The sequence below is a fragment of the Octodon degus genome, unplaced genomic scaffold (assembly GCF_000260255.1).
Source record: "Octodon degus isolate 3935 unplaced genomic scaffold, OctDeg1.0 scaffold00004, whole genome shotgun sequence".
Taxonomy (NCBI): domain Eukaryota; kingdom Metazoa; phylum Chordata; class Mammalia; order Rodentia; family Octodontidae; genus Octodon; species Octodon degus.
In genome coordinates this window covers 8,986,425-9,007,747 of record NW_004524580.1, presented here as the reverse complement: position 1 = coordinate 9,007,747, position 21,323 = coordinate 8,986,425, and the positions used below count along the sequence as shown (strand labels likewise).

The 21,323-nt window shown below is 35.6% G+C and overlaps 1 protein-coding gene across 1 annotated transcript in view; it reads left to right on the top strand.

Moving 5' to 3' along the window:
• The window catches only part of Ppfia2 (PTPRF interacting protein alpha 2), a 536,445-nt gene that overhangs the window by 337,049 nt on the left and 178,073 nt on the right, over positions 1-21,323 (top strand). The window contains exons 4-5 of the mRNA XM_023717819.1: positions 2,122-2,286; positions 8,542-8,616. Coding sequence (XP_023573587.1) covers positions 2,122-2,286; positions 8,542-8,616 — 240 coding nt within the window. The remainder of the gene's footprint in view (positions 1-2,121; positions 2,287-8,541; positions 8,617-21,323) is intronic.

The window sequence follows — 21,323 nt, the reverse complement described above, 5'->3', positions numbered from 1 at the left end:
AACATGAAGAGCCAAAGAAACAGTAGGCCAGGCAGAGGGTACCACACAGGCAAATTCAGGGCATATGAAGTACCTGCTGATGTAGCTGGAACATTGTTAGGAAAACACTGGCCACTGATGATGCCAGAGAAACAAGCAGTATAAAAATCCATGTAAATTCCATAGCTGATATTTGACTCCTGCACAAGTGTATCTGTGGGCTTCAAAAGAGAGCAGTGCTGTAGATGCATGGATAAATAAATACAAGGAGCACTCCATGCACCGATGAATTGTATCATCTTCATGCTGAAAAAAAATGATTATAGCTTGAATATCCCCTACCGGGCATGCTTAGAACAAGAAGTTTCTTAATTTTCAGGGATTTTTTGGAGTTTGGAATATTTGCAGTGGAATTTTCTGCCTCCCTTCCCACACCATCCAAAATCCAACATGGCTGCTGGGGCTGCAGAAGCTTCAGATTTTGGGGTACTTTAATTAGCTTTGGGGTTAGGAATGCTTACCCTGTACTACTTTTTGAATCTTAAGTATGACTTTTATTTACGAATGTGCATTTACAGTCCCACATATTTGTGTGTTTTGTTTGCCAAAGACAGAAGAATTTTTGCCATGTTGAAGCACAGTTGATAGTGAAGGTGGAACACTTAACTTTTTAAGCACTAAAAAAATGCGATACTTAGATATAATACTGAATTCAACAGTGATGTTGGCAAAGACATTTTCATAGCATAGCATTTTAAGAAAAAGAGTTTTATCTCCTCCCCTCGTACATCTCCATTTTCATCTTTTGTCTATTCAATGTCTTTACTTTTACCTTTCTTTTGCAGTGGTATTATTCCTTAGCATGTGTTTTTCGCTATTCTTTTGGAGGTATCCTCTATTTTTTTTTTTAAGCACAGAATATATTTATTGGGGGAAAGAAAGTTCCTGTCCCAGAGAGGGACAGAAGGGGGGCCCAAGTGGGTTTTCCCCCAAGGTATCCTCTATTAAAAATTATGAGTTTTATGTTGTTCTTAATGGCTAAACTTATATAATAACCCAGTTTATTTTTCTTTTATGTGTCGAGACTCTAGCTCCAACACTCTTTTTTAAAATGAAAACAAGTGTGAAATTCCAATTAACAAAGCATTTAAAAGCAGACTTCATCAAAATCCAAACACAGAGATTGGAACATTCTGGAAACTGGTTCCTGGGGTTTCCATTCACCTTTGTCCTGGGCCCAGAGATTTCTCTGGTGGGTATGTGTTCCAACACGGACAGCTGATGCCTCTAACTTTCTTTTCCCATAATGACCATTGGAAGTGTCAGTTACTATGTTACAATTGGTTTCATATCTTTCTTTCTGTAGCACAAGGATTAATTTTGAAAAAAATCTTGTGATTGTCTCTACAATGTAAGTTACCCTTTTGATGTTTCATGTTCATTTCCTATAACTCAAAGTTTTAAATGATGTAGTATAAATTAAATATTTTTTTTTTGTGTGTGTGTGTGTGTGTGCGCGCTTGGAATCAAATTCAGGACCTTGAACTTGCTAGACAGGTGCTGTGCCCCTGAGCTACAATCCTAGCCCAGTGAATTTTTTAATTTTTAATTTTTTTTTTTCAGTACTAGAGATCGAACTCAGGGCCTTGTACTTGTGAGGCAGGTGCTTATGCCACTGAACTGTATCCTCAGTTCTCCAATGACTGAAGATTTTAAAATAATACTTTAAAATAATATTTTATTGTTAATATTATTTTGTAAAAAGTCATTGTGAATTTTGTATTTATTTAAAGAAAAAATATTCTTCAATAATTATGTCAGATCATACATATTTTATCAGGCATTCTGAACCTCCTGAAAGAACTCATATTTGCATTGTTTTTAATTTCAATAGTATGTTATATGATTGAAATGTAACTTATCGTTTTTTGTTTGTTTCTTTGTTTGTTTTTGTGTGGTACCAGGGATTGAACTCAGGACTTTGTGCTTGCCAGGCAGGCACTTATGCCTTTGAGCTATAACCCCAGCCCTAAATGTACCTTATCTTTAATGTATCTTATGAACCCTAGTTGAAATAGGTTTTTGTTTCTATGTTACTTCTGTTGTATAACCTGAGGTTATATTTTCTATTAAATCCCATAGCTGTTACTGGAGCATTTGGAGTGCCTCGTGTCACGACATGAAAGGTCACTGAGAATGACGGTGGTCAAGCGGCAAGCCCAGTCCCCCTCGGGAGTATCGAGTGAAGTTGAAGTCCTCAAGGCACTGAAGTCTTTGTTTGAGCACCACAAAGCCTTGGATGAGAAGGTATAGTATGGACAGTTTTCAAGGTGACTCATCCTTTCTCCATAGCATGAAGATCCTGTTTTCATCCACTGACTCACCTGACTGCTTGATTAAGTCAGTTCAGAGACACACAGTTCAGTTATATGAAAAAAAAAAAAAAAACACTTTTAAAAAAGAAAATGGGTGACTGTATACACAGTAGTAATGCTCATGACCACCTACTATTTTTATCCCACTGAATCTATGGCTTATCCAAATTAGACCTCTGTCATTATACATTATGGCCCTATTCTACATGGCCATCCGAAATCTAAGATTGTTTGATATCATTCACTTCTCTCCCTCCCCACCCCCTCCCTGTACCTCTCTCTCTCCCCTAAGCCTTCACTCTATCCCTGAAATACATGTCCTAGACGCGATGTAGGAGACTATTAATTGACTCTTACATCTGCTTCAAGGTAAAACTTGGATGTAGTTTGACTTTTAGGCATTTACATTAGAAGCATTCTGAGTTTTTAGGTCTCTGATAGCTTAGTTTGAAATATGTATTTTAAGAGTCTTTGTGTGAAACTGCATAAATTATTGGAAGAAAAACTCATTTCTAGGACTTTTAGAAGTAGTCGTAAGCCTCTGTTACTTGCTAGTCAAATAAATTGCACTAGTGTATAAACCAACAGATAATATCCTTTAGAGATTAGTAAGGTTTATGACATGATTTCAATTTTGTGAGGTTTCAAAGAATGAATGTTGCAAAATAATAAAGTCTTAGGATGTAGTTCAGCAGGAATTGGGCCACTTTGCTATAAAACATATGCCAAGTTCTTAGCATTAAAATTCCAACTAGGGGTTATTGTCTATTTATCTCTAATTATTGAGCATGTAGAGATTTTCATTTTGTTTAATATTTATATACTTACACATTTTATCATCAGTCTTTCAGATGTTCATAGAATAGGCTATATGAAGTGTATGTGTACAAGAGTAATTATAATTCTGTCTTCTAGATTATTAAGAAAAAAATCATGCATCATTTTTTCATTTTAGCCATGAGAAATGAGTAGTTTATAAATACTTCTGAATAAAAATTACTACCATATAAAAACCCATGCTGAAATAATGACAAATAATTACTTTTTTAGTTTTAGTTTCTATTACATTCCTTCTTTCATCAAAGAAGTACATTGCTAAAATTTGCCACAATCTTGTGGAATATTTTTGCATTCAACCCACAGACTGAGAAATATTGTTATCTATAATAGGCGGTGCTAAAATAATATGTGGATAGTATCATGGAGACCTGGACTCATAAAAGAAGTAGTGAGCAATTCTGATTGAGTGACAATAAAGTGATTGTATTCTAGAGAGAATTACAGGTGATCTGAATATTAAAAGTTGAGTAAGTAGAGAAAGTTATTTTCAGCAGAAGGCCAAATATATAAAATAATTCAGACCTATAACCATGTTATATTTGAATGAATAAAAGAAGACACTAGACTATGTGATTCTGGATGCTCCCAGGAAACTCTCTGACATTTATGGGAGGGGTGCTTTCATAAAGGATTGGTTATTTATGAAAATGTGATTGTAATGATCAATATTTAAGGTTAAAAATCTAATGGTACAAGTACCATTTAAGAAGAAATGGCTCTTGCACAACTTAGGATAAAAAAATAGTTCACTACATAGAAATTCTGTGAGCTAGGCATGACTAGATGAAATATTGTCTAATACAATCCTAGGAGACACAGCAGTATTTATTAACTTGCCAGAATTGCCCAATCCATAAGTAAGTTTGGGGACAACTCAATGGATTATGAAGTAAATAATTCTCAGTAGTTTAAAGAAAAATACCTTGATCTTAAAGTCCAAACCTGGCACACATGAACACGTCTCTTAACATCTGTGTTCATGTATTTTCCCATAATTTTGATGAGACTAATAACAAGACTTACATCAGAGTGACTGAGACAATTAGTTATGTTATAAAACAAAATGTTACCTGGGGCTTTTCACATGAAAAGTCCCCAACTAATGTCAATGAACAGAATTTTTAGCATTTATCATGAGTAAATTTTCACATTGGCTAAATTTTCAAACTATTATGGAAATGTTGGCAACTCTAAGTAGCATTCCATTTGATAAGTGAGAGAATATATACCCAAGTGATTTCATGGAGGATTTCCCCAACAAACAGCAGATCACAGCTTCTTGTAAGGATGGGGAGAGGTGTAGACATTGATACATACAGTAACATAGATTCTATAGCTATTATGTCAAAATATGGAGAGAAGGTAAGAAGATGCAATTCACTATGCTGAGAGATGAATGAGAACTATCAACTTTAACAGTTTATTACATGAATTAAATCCACCATAAAGATTGAGCACAGATGTGAACAATTATAGTCATTCTCAAATATCCATATTGTTTGCCACGTACTTATACATCCAGTGAGTTGTAGGAAATAATTACCACAATGGGCTAACACCAACAGTAATTTTGATATCACCTCCAACATGATTGCTGCTTTCATGGGCTGGAGGCACTGAGAAATACCCATGTGTTTTCCAATTACTAAAAAAGCACTATTTTTAAAAAGCAGATGCATTGTACATGTATCATAAATATAACTCAAAAAAGGTTAAATATATATTGTTTCTAATTACATTCAGAATCCAACATCACAGTGTCAAAATTGGATTTGAACTTAAAATTTAAGCAGATTTCTTCACAAAAGTTTTATGGCATAGGATTGAAAATTCCCAGAATGATACCATCATATCCTAATTTCAGCTTTTAGTGTAGTCTTTCATCACTACAGGATGAGTTTCTCTTCATCCTGCAACAAATTTGTCATGTTCAAGAATACAGATTCTTTTAATATCAGGGATAAAATTTCTATGGACTTGAATTACATGTTAGTGGAAAAAGACCTTCTCTATGTATTTTTCATAGCATTTTTAAGAATATGTATTTATCAGATGAAAGTAGATATCGAAAATTCTACATGTAAACTGGGCACAGTGTTGCACTTTTGTAATCCCACCACAGTAGGAGCCTGAGGCAGGAGGACTATAAATCTGAACCTCGCCTGGGCAACTTAAACCTTGTCTAAAATTTCAATTCATAGAAGGGCTAAGGATGTGTGTAGTTCAATATTAATACCCTGTGTATGCTTCCCAGTACAGCAAAAAAGTCTAGATGGGTACAAATAATATATAGTTCAAGGTTACAGTATAGTTCTATAAATAAGCAATCAAACTATCAAGAGAAAAAACTATGGGTCGAGGAGATAGCTCAGCAACATAAGCAACTGCCTGGCAATTGGAAGATTCTGAGTTCAATTCCTGGTTCTAAAAAAAGAGAAAGAGAAAAAAACTAGATAATAGATTAATTGAAGTCAATTAATTTTTTTAAAACAATAACTGAAGTACACAACAGCTATATCAACTGTCTACTTGATTTAGGAAAAGCAGACTGTCATTGCTATGCCGTGCCAAGCATAGCTATCTAGCTTTACAAGAACATAAAATTCATCAAGAATAAGGATAGCATTCTGTTGGTGGATTATTAAGAGAAAACATAAAACTAAGTGCTTTGAGATATTGTACCATATCGTCCTAACAATGTAGTTTGAATCAAGTAAATCAGATAAAGTGTTAGTGTTCTTTATAGCGCAGAAAGTTTAATTTGGATCACCCCTCTTGAATCCCACTGTATACTGCTTTTAGATTGTGCTAAGTTTAGCAGAAATAAGCAAAAAATGAAGCCAACGTGTTCCATTTATCTGTGTCTCTTCCAAAAATTGAAAGTAGAGAGAATAATTCATATATAAACTGAGTAAAGCTCTTCTACTCCATTAGGTTAATAATTGCAATACCAATATTTATAACTTGAAATCTATTCAGAAAAAAAAATCTATTTACTTATAAAGACAGTTTGAGATTGGCATTACTTTGTGGGTAAGATGATCTGATTTGTAAACACAATTCTAAATTGATTGGTGACTATTCAATTTTCCTAATTTTTGATAAGCTTAATTAATTTCATTTCTTGAAAGTTTATAAAGTAGAGCTCTCAAAATGCTTACTCTTTGGCAAATAAAGTCAGATTTCCAACTTAGCCACAGTGAGAAAGATACTGTATTCTATAATACAATCTGGATTCAACCACTCTTTACATGACTTGGATGCCTCTTAGATGTCTTTTCAAGTAAAGTATGTTACCCTCTCTGCTGCATTCTAATTATGAGCTGGTCAATTTTGCTTTTAATAAGATCATTAATTTATATTTAGATGGCTTCATTTTTCTGTTCTTGTCAACCAGAATTTTTATGTCCTTTCTAGAACACCAGTATTTTACAGCTGTTATTGTAGGAGGTGGATACAATGCTTTAGAGTCACCCAGGTTAGATAGAAGACGGGTCTATTACAACCTTCTTGGTGTCTTCATTCCATGTTTGACTACACCACTCATTTTTACAGCTTCCAAATACTTGCCTCTCTTCTGTCTAAGTTGTTCATAAAAACATATTCTCCAAAACAAATAATTAAAATTTCCTTCTAAACAACTACTGTTTGGTTATTGATGAATACGAATTCTGAATTCGTAAGAACAATTAGAAATTTACTTAAAGCACTGGCTTAGTAATCAATCTGATATGGCTAAATATGATTCTGTGCAATCGTGTTTGATATTTGCTGCATTTGTGAATACTTTTTGGCGGCAGAATGTAAAAAATATAATAGTGTGAAAACAAACATTTGTGTTGCATATTTAAGATTTATTTCAGAAGTTAATTGTATGGAGTCACCTAAATACATGTATTCCAATAATACACCATTAAAATACATGATTGCAGTTCTTTAAAAAATTCTCTAATTAGATTTTAGGCAAATAATATATTATTTATTTTGTTTATTTGGTAAATGGCAAATAATTGTATTGTTACATAGTTATACTATTAATTATATTTCTAAATTTTTTATGCATCTGGATTATAATGTATCTTATATTTTTAACATATATACCTAATTAAACATTATTAAAATAGAAGAAAATACTAAATATTGAAATACACTATCACTGAATTAATAAAAGTAAAGTTCGTAGGAATTTAACTATAATATTAAAAAAATTCTTATTGCACAAATACTGAAACATGACAAAGAAACCTATGTTAAATAATACAAAACTAAGTAACATGCAATCTGTAAGTTTTTAAGGAAAATTAAGCTGCTATAGTCTTTCATTTTATTCGACATTTTCTCTGAATTTTTATGGTTTGCAAATAAATCATAGCTATAATAAATGTATAACAACTAATAACAATTTTCAGAAATTTCAGGAAGAGTCAAAGAAACACATCTTTGAATTTAAGTTATCTAGAAAACATTTGCATGTCATTATTTCAAACTAAGATGTATAATTTTTGATTTTACATATAAAATATAACTTTTAATTTTTGGTGTCTGAAAGCTAGTTACAAATTTCAAAATGATTAATAACGTGTGTGTGTGAGAGAGAGAGAGAGAGAGAGAGAGAGAGAGAGAGAGAGAGAGAGAGAGAGAGAGACAGAGAGAGAGACAGAGAGAGAGAGAGGCTCTTGCTCTGTAGTTCAGGCTAGCCTTTAACTCACTATATTGTCCACTCTGACCTTGAACTCACAGCGACCCCCCCTGCCTTAGCCTCCCAAGGTCTGGGATTATAAGCATGCACCGTCATGCCTGACTAAACTCTTTTTATGTGTGTGTATGATTAAGTACTTTAAAAATCCCTCAAAACACAATGTAAACCACAACTTTTTACAAACATAGAGGCAATAGACAATTTTTAGAATCTAAAATGTTCTGGTTGTAAGCAAATCATTTTTGAAGCTACCTAATAAATGTCAAATGAAAATTCACTTATTTTCTAAAAATTGATTTTTGTGCCTATTTTTCATACTTAATCAGTACTTACTTCGGATAAATTTGTAACATACCTTTGAACTTTGTCTCCACTTACTATGAATCAGAACAAGTCTGGCCAATCTCCAGCCCCAACGGAAGTTCTCAGTGAAGCAGCAAAAGCATTTGCTTATGAGAAAATCCCTTGACACCCCAAGGTGACAAAGTATTTGTAGCAGTCCTGCCAGGATTATTCTGGGCAGTTAGGACTATAGATACTTTACTTTCTTGCTAAGTTGACTGTCTCTGATGATGTTAATGGTGAGTTCAGCACACTTGAATATGCATGGGATGTACATTACTGCACATATTTTGATTTTTCTTCTAGGTAAGGGAGCGACTGAGGGTTTCTTTAGAAAGAGTCTCTGCACTGGAAGAAGAACTAGCTGCTGCTAATCAGGAGGTAACATGCTGCACTTTCTCCTCTTTTGAGGCACAATATTGCTAACATGATTTCACGTGCATTTCACTTCACTTTTCGAAAGACTGTCACCAAAAATCAATCACATTCTGTCTGCGCCTCTGCAGAAGGCCTGCTGAAGCTAGTTGCCTGAGTCTTGTTTTCTGACTTCTGGTATTCAGATGTCTCACTAGGAGATGAAAAGAAAACTCTCCAGAGCTTGTGAAAAAGCCCTTTGTCAGAACGTCAGCCCTTCCAGCAAGGAAACCTGAGCTCGCACACTGGAATACGCACCAAGTATCTATGAAATCTAGAAAATGCTGTGAGTGAAGCTGACTCCTTGGAGGCATAGGCACTCATAGCTGCCTTAGGTCCTGCTTGTCCCTGTCTTCTGCCACCACCGTGCCCAGGTCTTACGGTGTCGTGCAATCGCCATCTCTTGCGGTCACTCAGAACTCTAAGAAATTATTTTAAATCATCTTTTAAAAAAAGATTTAAATAATGTGTTTGTCTTTAGAAGAGTCTACTTCTTTTGTTTTTAGGACCTAAAAGAACACACACAAATGAAATCTGTGTCAGGGAATAATGTAGCCCTGTCTGTATTTGCAAGACCAATTATGTCCCCTCCCCCCAGTCATTCTTTCAGTAATGTAACATTAAAATAACCAGTAGTGGGCATATTAAATTCTAAAATCTGCCTGCTTTGAAATAATATAAGATGTTGCATGCTAACATCAGTATCACATCTTATAAAGGAATTCCTAACAGCATAGTATTTACAGGCACATTGCTCACACAAACACATATTTTCTTTTTTTTTAATTTAATTTAATTTAATGTTGAAGAGTAAAAACAAAATCAAAAACAAATAGCAGAAACAGAGACAGAAACAGGGAAACATGCAACAATACATATGTTACAGATTTTCAAAACAAGAATAGCTAATTAACAGTGGTTGTTGTATTATCTATTTTTATTGTCAAATCTCTTGCTCAGATGAACATATATAGTTATGCAAGATTGGACAAATATTTGAATATTACCACTTGCTTTCAAGAAACCTTAAGTTTTTTCTTGTCTTTCTCTTTTATTTACCTTTTTTTAAAAAAAAACTTATTTTAATGAGAGTATAACAATTGATAAGATATTAGAAACAGTACACATTTAGAAGACTAAAATGAGAGATATTCAATGTGGTTTCAAGCACATACATTCAAACCACATAAAAAATTGTGTCCAGTACAAAATCCATTTTGTTGTTGTTGTCTAGAATAACTTAGGTTAATGAAATAAGTTCATCTATGCTTTGTTCATTTTGTGATTAACAATTTAAACTAGGGAGAATAAGTTTTATATGAGTAAAAGCCCAACAATGCATAAAATACGTAAATACAGCCATGAAGGAAGTTCTTTTTTTAAAAAAGAGAGAAAAGTTTTTGGTGTCCAGATTTAGCATAGCAAACTAAATTATTTAGTTAAAAAAAGAAGAAAAAGATTGACGTCTCTATGTCATAGAGGAAAAGAATTTCTGAGATAATGACTGATAAGAAAAATTCAGTTATTTCAAGGAGAGAAGAATCCTCCATGGGATTGAAAGGTAAAACAGCAGAGAGAAAAGAAAAAGTGGAGTGACTGAGGCTTTTGCTGTGGAGAAAGGAGAAACTAGCTGATGAGAGGAGGGCTCTGGGCACAGTCAGCTGTTGTAGATGCTGGCACGTTGTGCAAGCAACCATGATGTTCCTGTAACTGTTGGTCCCTTGCTTCTTCTGCTCTGCTTACACCCCTACCACTCTGAGTCTGGCAGTGACAGCATGAAGGTGAAAGGGGCAGGGTTGTTCTTTCCTGCACGCTGCAGGCCTTTTCTGTGTGGGTTGTAGTGGGAAGACAGTTGTCCAGTGGTCCCAGATCTGCCACCTGCTGAGCAGTTTATCCTCCTTGGTGAAATTAGAGATGAACATCTGAGAAGCCATTTATGGAATAGCACAATCTGGTCCAGGAGAGGGCTTCATTGTGTGTGGCCACAAGCACTGACATTGCGTTCTTTGGGCCTGGGATCTGCCTCAGGGAGAGATATTGTGGCCAGTGTTTAAGGGGAGACACTGGCAGCAACAGTCTCCAGCACTGGTGGTATACTCTGTTCTTGCAAGTGGGCCGGCCAGGCCTGTGTTTATAAAGCCTGCAAGCAAGAGGTATAGTGTGACTTTTGGGGACATTTGGTTGGATAGCAATGGCATTGATGGAAAGTCCCACTAAGGAGAGTGAGCCTGTATAGATTGGAAGTTTGCTTATGGGAACAGCGATTCCTACTCCATATCCCCACCACACACTTGGAACTTGAATAAACAGCATTGCTGTTTGACTTCACATGTGTCAATTGGGGATCTGAGCAGAGGGGTATCAATCTTGATGAAGTTGAGGGCAGGATATAGTGTTGTCAGCAGTGAAAAGCAGAAAGACTAGGGAGCCAGTCATGAGAGGTTCGGATCCCAGCCAAGCTAGCTTTCCCTGGAATGTGCCCTACAGCCCCTCTTGGTTCATTGAGTAAGTTGTTCTAGTTGCATCTGACTATGATTTGGCTTCTTCTTAGGCCTGTGTGTGGGGTGGAAGTGCCAGTGTAGAAGGTCCAGCTGCTGAGCATTGTTTTCACTGTGTGAACTGGCTTCTTGTCTACCTCAGGCTCTGTATACTTGAGTTAGCTGGAGCCAGGCACTGCAAAGGTCTTTACCTCTGCAAAGTAGAGGCCAAATGTAGGCACCCGGGCCTTGATAGAAGTTATGAACCAAAATGCCTGTGGTTCATGGCTTGGCTATGGGAACTTTGGTTGAAGCCTAAGCCCTTTCCCTAGAACTGCTTCCTCAGGGACCAAAGTTCTCAGATGTTAACAGCTATCATCTTGAAGCTCCTAACTTGTGTCATTCACTAAGTGTTTTACCTGTAGTAACTCATCTCAGTCCCTTTAACGTCTCTGAGGTAGGCACTATCATTCCCATTGCAATGACAAGAAAGTGAGAGAGGATGCTGACCTAGTAGTCTGCACCCTGGCTGCATGTCACAGGTGAGTCCTCACCTGGTCAGCATCTGCAGCCTGAGCTGTTCACTGTGGGGGCTTCAGTATTTGACTCAAAATGTTGGTGCTTTTTCCACTGCTCCCTGAGAAGAGTGTTGATTCCTGCGTGAGAGGCTTTGGAGAGAGGGCAGAGACCTATCTAATACGTAATGCACTGGGAGGAGGCAGAGAACCTTGACCTCTGCAGTGTGAGGAAGACCTGTGTCTCACAGCCAGGCCTGAAGGACTCTGTCAGCAGGGGTGCCCTTCTGTTTTGGCCATGGGATTGCACCAAGAGAATTCAAGCGGAGGCAAGTGTAACATCTGTATAGTCACATCAGTGATTTTCACAAGTTGGTCATATGAATGCAGTTACATCTCCACCCCTTTTGGGCTCCTTCCTGGTGACACCTTCCCTTGCTTTAATTAACCGCTGTCCAGTTCTAGGAGCATTATGTGAATGGAATTATACATTATGTACTTGTTGTATCTGGCTTATTTAGCTCAGTAACATGTTCATGAGATTTTTATTACATGCATTTTGCACATGGTTCATTCACATACTTGTGTAATATTCCAATGTTTAAATAAATTATATAGTATCTGAATAAAAAGAAGAATTCAGTCCATCATGAGATCAAGAGAAGGAATAAATTTTCTACAAAGTAAGGGTTACTTTCTCCTGCAATAAAAAGAAAGTAAATGCTAAATGCACATTCACTTTGTAATTTAACACTGTTAATTTCGGCTTTTAGGTATTTTAAAATATACTTTTATTTTGAGTGTATCCTTCAAAATATTTTATTGATAAAAGAAAATTTTCAGTAAGTATTGGTACCAAATTTTTCTTTCTTAATATCACAGGGGTAAAATTTGCTTCATAAAGAAAGGTGTGGTGAGACCACATGCTAAAATATTTAGGCTGAAATAAAATGTTTCACGTGTTCAAAGAGAGCCTCTAAAAGTTTGTTCTGAAGACAAGACATGAATAACTAATTTAATTATACAAAAATGTGCAATGCAAGGAAGGAGCTCTTAGTGAAAGAATAGTTAAGTGACTTTTTCTTGAATACAGATTTAGCTCTCAAATACATTGTTAGTCTCTTGTTAGCAGTGTGTTCTGTTAAATTGCTTGTGCACAAGTGAAATAAATTTTAAATCATTAATATTCTTTAAATCATTAATATTAATATTCTATATATATATATATATCAGCCTTTATCATTGCATCATTAATAGACTTCCACTTTCAGTCATTTGAACAAGTAAGAGTAAAAGTATTTATTGTGTTTATAGTTCGCTTCTGTGTATTTTCACTTTGTTGTTAATTACAGCATCTAAGTACCTTACACAAATCATATCCTGGAAGTCACATGGCAGCAAAAGTGACTATCTTTGTTTTCTAATAATAACTTGCCTGTAAATAATTAGCAATTTTTAAGAAGGTTAGAAAAAGTCAACTTTGACTTTATAGCGATTTTAATACTTCAAAATGAAACAGTGAAGAAAATTAGAAGACAATTCAGTTGAGGTTGATTCTCCAGGGTAATAGCAGTTAGTATAAGAAATCTTTGTAGTTACAGTGTAATGTCATGATTATGCCCAGATCAACTTAGAAACCTGAACAAGTGAATTTAGAACAATATGTACCTTTGGCAGCTTTAGGAAGGAGAATTTGGCGAAGTATGAACATGACAAGAAGCAACTGGAGGAAATAGTTTATCAAAAAGAGCAGATTTTTATGAAAAAAATTATTAAGATTAAAATCTCAAGCCCAGCAAAGATATAGATAAAAATAATAAGGTGGAAGAACTGACATCCTACTTATAGTTAAATGAGCAAGGAGCTGGAGAAAATTTTATTGATGCTTTTTTATTTTCAGATTTTAAACTAAAATTCAATTCAAAATGAATTTACAAGTACAAATGGCCCTAGTAATTCAAATCCTTTTGTTTCCTGAGTTTGTATAACAAGCTTGTGGACTTGGTACATGGATTATCAGAATGGGTTCACCACTTAGTTTCTTTTAGTGATGGTAACAGTATAGACAGCAAAGAATTTTGAAATAATTCACTTCCCAAATTTAGTAAATGTGAATCAAAGAACAGAGGCTCAGATTATGAATGATTCCTTAATGTTCACACATATATGTGCCTAATGCACTCTGGGAAACAGAGAGACTAAAGCTTGTTTCAACAGTATAACATTAATAGAGGTCCTTGTACCTCTTGCTTTCTATTGCATCTTTCTCAGTCTTCCGTTGTCCCAGGCCCAATCTCCATCCCACAGATGGGTTGATGGGTTTAGAGTTTAACTGTATATTCTGTCTCTGTTCTCTGTGTCTGTCTGTATGTCTGTCTGTCTGTCTCTGTCTCTGTTTCTCTGTGTCTGTCTCAGTCTCTGTGTCTATCTCCCTTTCCATCTCTGTCCCTGTCTCCATCCCCATCTCCATCTCTGTCTCCCTCTCCATCTCCCTCTCTCTCTCTTTCTCTCTCCCCCCACCCCACCATCCCATACTGAAGGCTGAATTCAAGGCCTTTGCACTGAGCTATATCCTTTACCCCTTTTTAGGTTTTATTTTGTGACAGGATCTAAATAGTTCAATTACTGAGGACAATTTGTGTCAAATTATTGACTCTCCTGCCTCCATCTCCCCAAGTGCTGGGGTTTGTGGAATGCACTACCAACTCCAACTGTCCTAATCTGCTTGCTTTATTCTATCTCTACCATGGAATGCTTACCTGCTTCTCCTGGTTTCCTGTCTGCCTGTGACTTAATCCAAGACTTTTGCTGAAAAGAAATCAAAGTTTATAACTTGAGGTTCTTGCTATTTTCTGAAACCCTTAGAAGACTCCAAACATCCTTTTACATCACCACAGGTTTTAAAGTGATTGCCTGCTGTTAAGTGTCCAGTAAGGAGAAAGGCACTGACTGACACTCAGTTCAGGATTGACTGATGGATACAAGGATTGTACCTGTCCTTGATAGAATATTGTCTAATTTATAGAAAAGCACTATCTGTCTTGCTGGGCCTGAAGCCATCTACTTTTTCCTATATCTTCTTTGCTTTTACATGGAGCTATAATACAATAAAATAAGTAGCCTTAGTAAAACATACGTGAAACCACTTATGCTCTATTTTTTAATTTGCTTATAATTTTATTGAGAAACAAATAGCAATGAGACAGTTTCAAAACCGATTAGTAGGATAGTTTCAATAATTAATATATTGCATATTGTTGTCTTCTTATGGTTATTCATAGTACAAGATGAAGACATGATATCCTGTCCACAAACACTAATAGTACAAATCTTTCTATTCATTGAATTAAGAGAAAGTAGCTGTATATCTATCATAACTATTTTGAATATACAGATACAAAATGGTCCCTCATTTGTATACCCTTTTTTGGTTTAGTTTTGTCAGAGATGGGTATTCCATTATCATTTAAATATTTTACTGTGTGAATTCAGCAAAATATTCCAAAATAGTCTAGTAGTCCATAACAGTAGTGGGTTATCCATAGGACTGGCAATGTCAGAAGTTGTTGACTTGAGCCTTTTACAGCTCAACATATTAATATGGCTTTACCATTTATACCTCGTTTTTATACTTTTCTGCTAGATGGTTAAGACCAAGATAAAACAAGGCCTATATGACAAGAAATGTAACTTTTATATCTGACAAGGTCAGTCAAATCCCCTCAGAATTTACCCTGAAACCCTGTACAGCAGTTTGTAGATCCTTTGTCAGTGTCAGCCATGTGGATGAGTCATGGTCGTTGCTTGATCAGTTTGCTCTCTGTGAAAGCCTGAGAGAATGTTTTCTCTCCATGTGACTCTCCTTAGGCACACTCTACATCATTGGTCACTTTTCTCATGCTATATTTTGGAAATCACTGCAAATATGCTCTCATGTCACTAAGACCAATTTGTGTCAAATGATCCCTTTTTGTTTTATAAATGTGAATAATACTCATACATTAATTAATAGAAAAACAAAAAAGTTATATATGTAGGTATCAAATTGTTATTATTTGCTGTTTGCAAGCAGTTGTCTTAGTTACTCTTCTCTTGCTGTTGGGACAAATACCCAACACCCAAAATGAAGGAAGGAAAGGTTTATTTAGCTCACAGTTAGTGAAGGTTTTAGTTCATACTTAGCTAGCCCCAAGGCAGCATGGCACATGGCAGATGGGAGATGTTCATGGTGGCAGCAAAGAGCAAGAGAGCAACCTTTCATGGTAGTGGCAAAGAATAGGAGCAAAGAGCATGTCTAACTAACCTCTCTCCCCTCCTCAATTGTAGTGTAGATTACCTGCCCCTGGGCAGGTGCAGCGCCCATACCCACAATAAACACAATCTCCAGGAGCTGCCTCCTGACTGCATGAGGCTTTGGGGGAACAACTAGACACAAACCATGACAGTAGTATAGGTACAATTAGTTCCTGACTTCTGAAAGTTCTGTTTCAGGAGAACATTTATAGATCAGCTTTGTTCATAAGTCCAAGGAAGTAAGTCTCACACTCCTTTTGCACCAATATACAACATATGCTATTTTGTCCTTCCTGGCATCCCCTCCACATTGCCACTGATTGAGAACTGTGGTACTGCACACTACTGCACTGTGCAGTAAGTACACAGTGGCACAACTGCAAAAGTGTCCAGCAGACATGTGAGCTACTTCATCAATATACGAATGCATGGATGAGTGAGCATATGAATGTTCCTATTTCAAGATCCATTTGTCTGTGTGAAAGTTCAAAACTCACATGTTTGTAAGTCAGGGACTTACTGTACTAGGTGTTTCTGTGCTGTTCCAATTTTCTCTGATGACTTTCCTACTTTATTTATTTATTAATTTATTTATTTATTGGCAGAATCAGGGGTTGAACTCAGGCCCCTGTGCTTGCCAGGGAAGCACTTTTTCTACTGAGCCATCTCCTTGGCTCCTTTCCTTTATTCTTGTAAATAAAAGTTAGATGTCATTTTCCATAAGCAAGTTAAATTATATCATTAAATGTGCACATAATAACAAATATCTAACATTTCCTGAGTGCTTAAATATCAAGGTTCTGTCCTAAATACATACATGTCAGGTCAATAGTCCTGGAATTTACAAATTATAGATGAGCAAAAAGAGATTATTCCATGTATAACTACACTGTCCTATTTGAAAATGAGGTTATATTTGAACTTGCTTCCAGCCCACACATCCCACTGGGTCTGCCTTATTCCTCAAATCTGTTCACTCTTATCTTTTCCATAGATATTCAAAGTTTACTGGTTTCAATCATCATTATTTCTCACAGGAGACAGTATAGTAGATTTTTAATTTGTTCTTGTCTCCTATCCTCTTCTGCTATATAAAAGAGTAAGGTTAAAATTTAGGCTCCATTATTTTTGTAATATATTCTAACTTATAATATGTACTTAAATGTGACACAGTCCATGTTAATATGTTTATACCATAGTGACACACTATATTAATCTGTTAATAACGATATATACTATGACCCTGTAATTCTTCATGAAACACTTCCAGTGGTCCTGACATGTAAGTTCATGTATAAGTCTTCTTACTTTACTTCCCTGAGTCATTCGAAGGTCTTTTTTATTTGTAGAATGTATTGATTTTGTAAACAGCTAATGTTTTTTTCTGACTATAAATCTTACTTACACCACTGTTTTTCCTAGAATGTCTTCACACCCTCAATCCACTCATTAAAATTGTACCTCTCTATTTGAACTCATTTTCAGACATTACCTATTTAATGAATTATTTTATGAAGTTTTGGCCATCAGCCTTTGCTCCCGAGATTAAATTTAAACTACTTCAAAAAAATAAAATAAATAAATAAACTACTTCAGCAGGTACTACAACCACAACTATTAAGAGTTGATTCTATACTTGTCTAAGCCTGAACATTGGATTTCTTTGTTTTTATTTCATGGAGTACAGCGATATGAGCCTTGTGACTAATATTTATTTTAAAAGATTTTATTGTGAAATTTCATTCTGTCCAATATTTTCATGTTCTCCAAATATTCTCTAGGTAGTTTAAACATTCTCAGCCATATTCAACAGGCAGAAATATCTTGACCATGTATACTACATGAGCACGGAACATGTTCTATCACTATAGAATTATTTAGGACCTGAAGAAAAATTTGGGAGTCCAAAGGAAAAAAAATAATATATTATGATTAATTTTTACGCAAATTTTCATGTAATTGCTTCATAGGAAAGACAACAGACATTAAACAGATAATTAAGTATAAATTATGGCTAAAGTGAACAAATAAAGTAAAGATGAAAAGCACAAAAGAACAGAAATGAGAAGCTTGTTTGTTCCTGACAAAGAAAACGCATTGCAGAGTATCTGTGAAGGAAGATTAGGCTTTAACTTTAAAACTGTGAGAAAACTTACAGACTGACCAAACACTGCAATAAGGAAATATAAAGCTCTCTTGTTTGAAAAATGATAGGCAGTATCGTATTGGAAAAAAGTGTGAGTAGGAAAAGACAGAGAAGGGGGTGAAAATGTCAGTAGAACTCAGATTCTGGAGAGCTCTGTGTGCCACACTGACAAACTGGATTCCATACTTCATGAATTAAGAGAACACTAAAATACATTTTTTCAAACTTATTTTTTTGTGACTGGAAAGTAGTTTTTTAAAATTTATTTTGGTTTTATCCTGTCTTGAAGTAAAGCTGGGAAGTTGGCTGATTTGATATGGTTAGCTAACGTAGTCATCTAATATATCATAATTGCAACACTTCAGTTCATATTTATGGGACACCTTTGCCAGGTATTTCACTAAGTACTAGGCATAATATAAAGAGTTAGTTTTATTATCTTGTCTAATATATGAGGTAAATATGTGATAGGTGACTATAATGAAAGATTAGTGTTTAATGTATAGGACGATGAATTATAACCTCAAGGTGGACATTGATAACATTCATAGAGCAGTGTGAATGTACTTAATGCCACGAATTATGCTCTTACAATGAGGAAAGTGTTTCATTTCATGTGATACATATTTTATCACAAAATGAATTTATGATAAAATATGACAATACAAAAAGGAAAGAAGCTAAATGATATAGCAGGATTACAAAAAGGAGAAATTAATTTTATGTATGTGAATGAGGAAGAACAGATAGCATTCCAAGTCATTTTGGGTATAAAACTGCCTAGAATTTGAGTCATGACTAGAAGCAGTTTATGGGATGGAATTGGTGGAAGAGGATGGAAACAGACAGAGGTGGGGGGAGGAGGAGGCCACAGAAGCAGGCAGCTCAGCCTTTGGCCCGACTAGTACCTGGGCCAATGAGAAGCCAATGGCCGTTTGCTACCGAGGGAAGAGATTCAATATCACACCAGTGGTATTTCCAAAAAGTAAAAGCAAACAGGTGTATGAGGGTCAAGGTACAATGCTTAAAGCTTCAATTGAAAGACTGGCCAAATAGCTCAGTGGATTAAAGCACCTGCAAGCAGGCTCAGGACCCACGGGTTCAATTCCCAAGCCGTGCGGGGCCCTGCCCCCGGGGCGCGCTGATAGGGCAATTAAGACTGGGCGTGGTGGCATGTGCCTGTAATCCTCATTTTGGGAGGCTGTAAACAGGCAAATCACTACAAGTCCGATCCAGTAGTGAGACCCTGAACACCCCATAAACCCTTCCCTGAAATACAATAAATAAATAAATAAATAAGCTTTGATTTAAAAGAATCTCTATTATTTCGTAAAATAAGCAATGAATGTCTATAATCTTAAATATCAAACTATATATGAATATGGCTATTATCCAGGCCATCATTTTTGTGTCCTTTTAGTAATAGCAGATAGACATGAAGGCATCAAAGTATTAAGAATACGTTTTATGTAATGAAAACTTGCTATAATTTTGTGCTTGTCAGAATGGCCCCACCTAGACAGATTGTATTGTCAACATCGAATGCATTTTCTAGGTTATTGTACTAAAAAAGTGAAGCTAGACTATTTAGACACAGTAAATACAGTAATTCTTTATTTCTTGCACAGTATTGTTGTTATTACTTAAAATTGAGAGGACATAAAAATGGACTAAAAAGGGAAGTGCAAAGGGGAATAAATAGATTACATCCCAACAATGTATTCCCCGGAGACATAAGCCCATCTCATTTTTTAATTATTTAATTGGGCCAGACAAAGCAGATTATTCAGATGCAGCTGTAAACATTCAATTAACAGAACCACTTACAGTAAATACACAGGCACTTTAATTTTAAAAGCTTTTTCTGCATGATTGCATTGTACATAAAAGAAGCTGATGCATTTAATTGTAGGATGAACTGTTTCCTATGAAAGAATAAAATAAAATTTCATAAAAAAGTAATAAGAGAATAACAATAGGTAAAGAGCAAAATAGATGTTAGATAAATAGAGAGTATGGAAAAGTTCAAATAACTCTCCAAATGACTTATTATGTTGCTTTTAAAATATTTTAATATAAATGCCAATTTGTTTTGTATCTAGTACTGCACTAGTTTCTCTTAGTCTACTGAAAATAAAGATTTGTGCCTTAATTTGTTTGTTTCTTCTAAGAGAAACTTTTCTATATCTTGTTCCATGAGTAATTAAAGACAACAAACTGTATTTTCATTTTCCTTTTACTCTATTCATGATTATCCTCATCACTCAATTTAGAAATTTTCTTTTTGTCTCAATTTTTCGTATTAGTATGTGTTTTCAGTACATAATATTACGTTCTTCATGCTGATTTGGAGCAGGTTCATAATACATCTTAATTTTTGTTTAACCCCCTTTCCTCTACCTTCCTTTCTACTCTTAGTCCCTCCCTTAATAATTTTTAAGTCTAATTTCTTAAAGGAAATGAACATTTAATATTGTCTCATCTATAATCAGCCTTATCACTGAAGCTTATTTTCCTACACAAAAATTTAGGAACTTGAACAGGAAACTGATGTACTGTCTCAGTTACTTTTCTCTCCTTTCTGGGACAAAACACCAGCAACCAAAAATGAAGGAAGGAAAGGTTATTTAGTTCACACTCAGTGGATGTTTCAGTCCATGCTCCACTGGCTCTAAGGCAGACAGTGTTTCACTCAGTGGATGTTTCAGTCCATGCTCCACTGGCTCCAAGGCAGACAGTGTTTCACTCTCTTTCTTTTTCACTGACTACAAAGACCTGAGCTCCTCCAAGAAAGCAGTGGCATCTGCTGTGGAGATCTCAGCTCATCCAAAGTGGCAGCAGCTGAGATCAAGCTCCTTCAAAGAAGTGGGGCACAGAAGCCTACCTCAACCCCTTTATATACCCTTTTTGTGCAGAGTCACTCTGGGGCGAGTCCTCCCTGCTTAAGGCCGGGCCCCCTATGCCCATCCAGCCACGTTGACACACAATGTAGCAACCACTACAGGTACCTTCAACACTCAGAGGTAGATTGGATGAGGATTGAAATTCACACCTCAAGGCTTTGTAGACCCACATATTATGAGCATTACATCACATACTGTTTAATCATTGTGTCCCTGATTTAAGGTGGTCTAAGTACCAGCACTTCTTGTAATGTTTGAGAACACATGAAACAACAGAGATGGTGAACAGATACAAAGGTGGAAGCTAACCTTAAAGAAAGAAAATAGAGAGAGAGAGAGA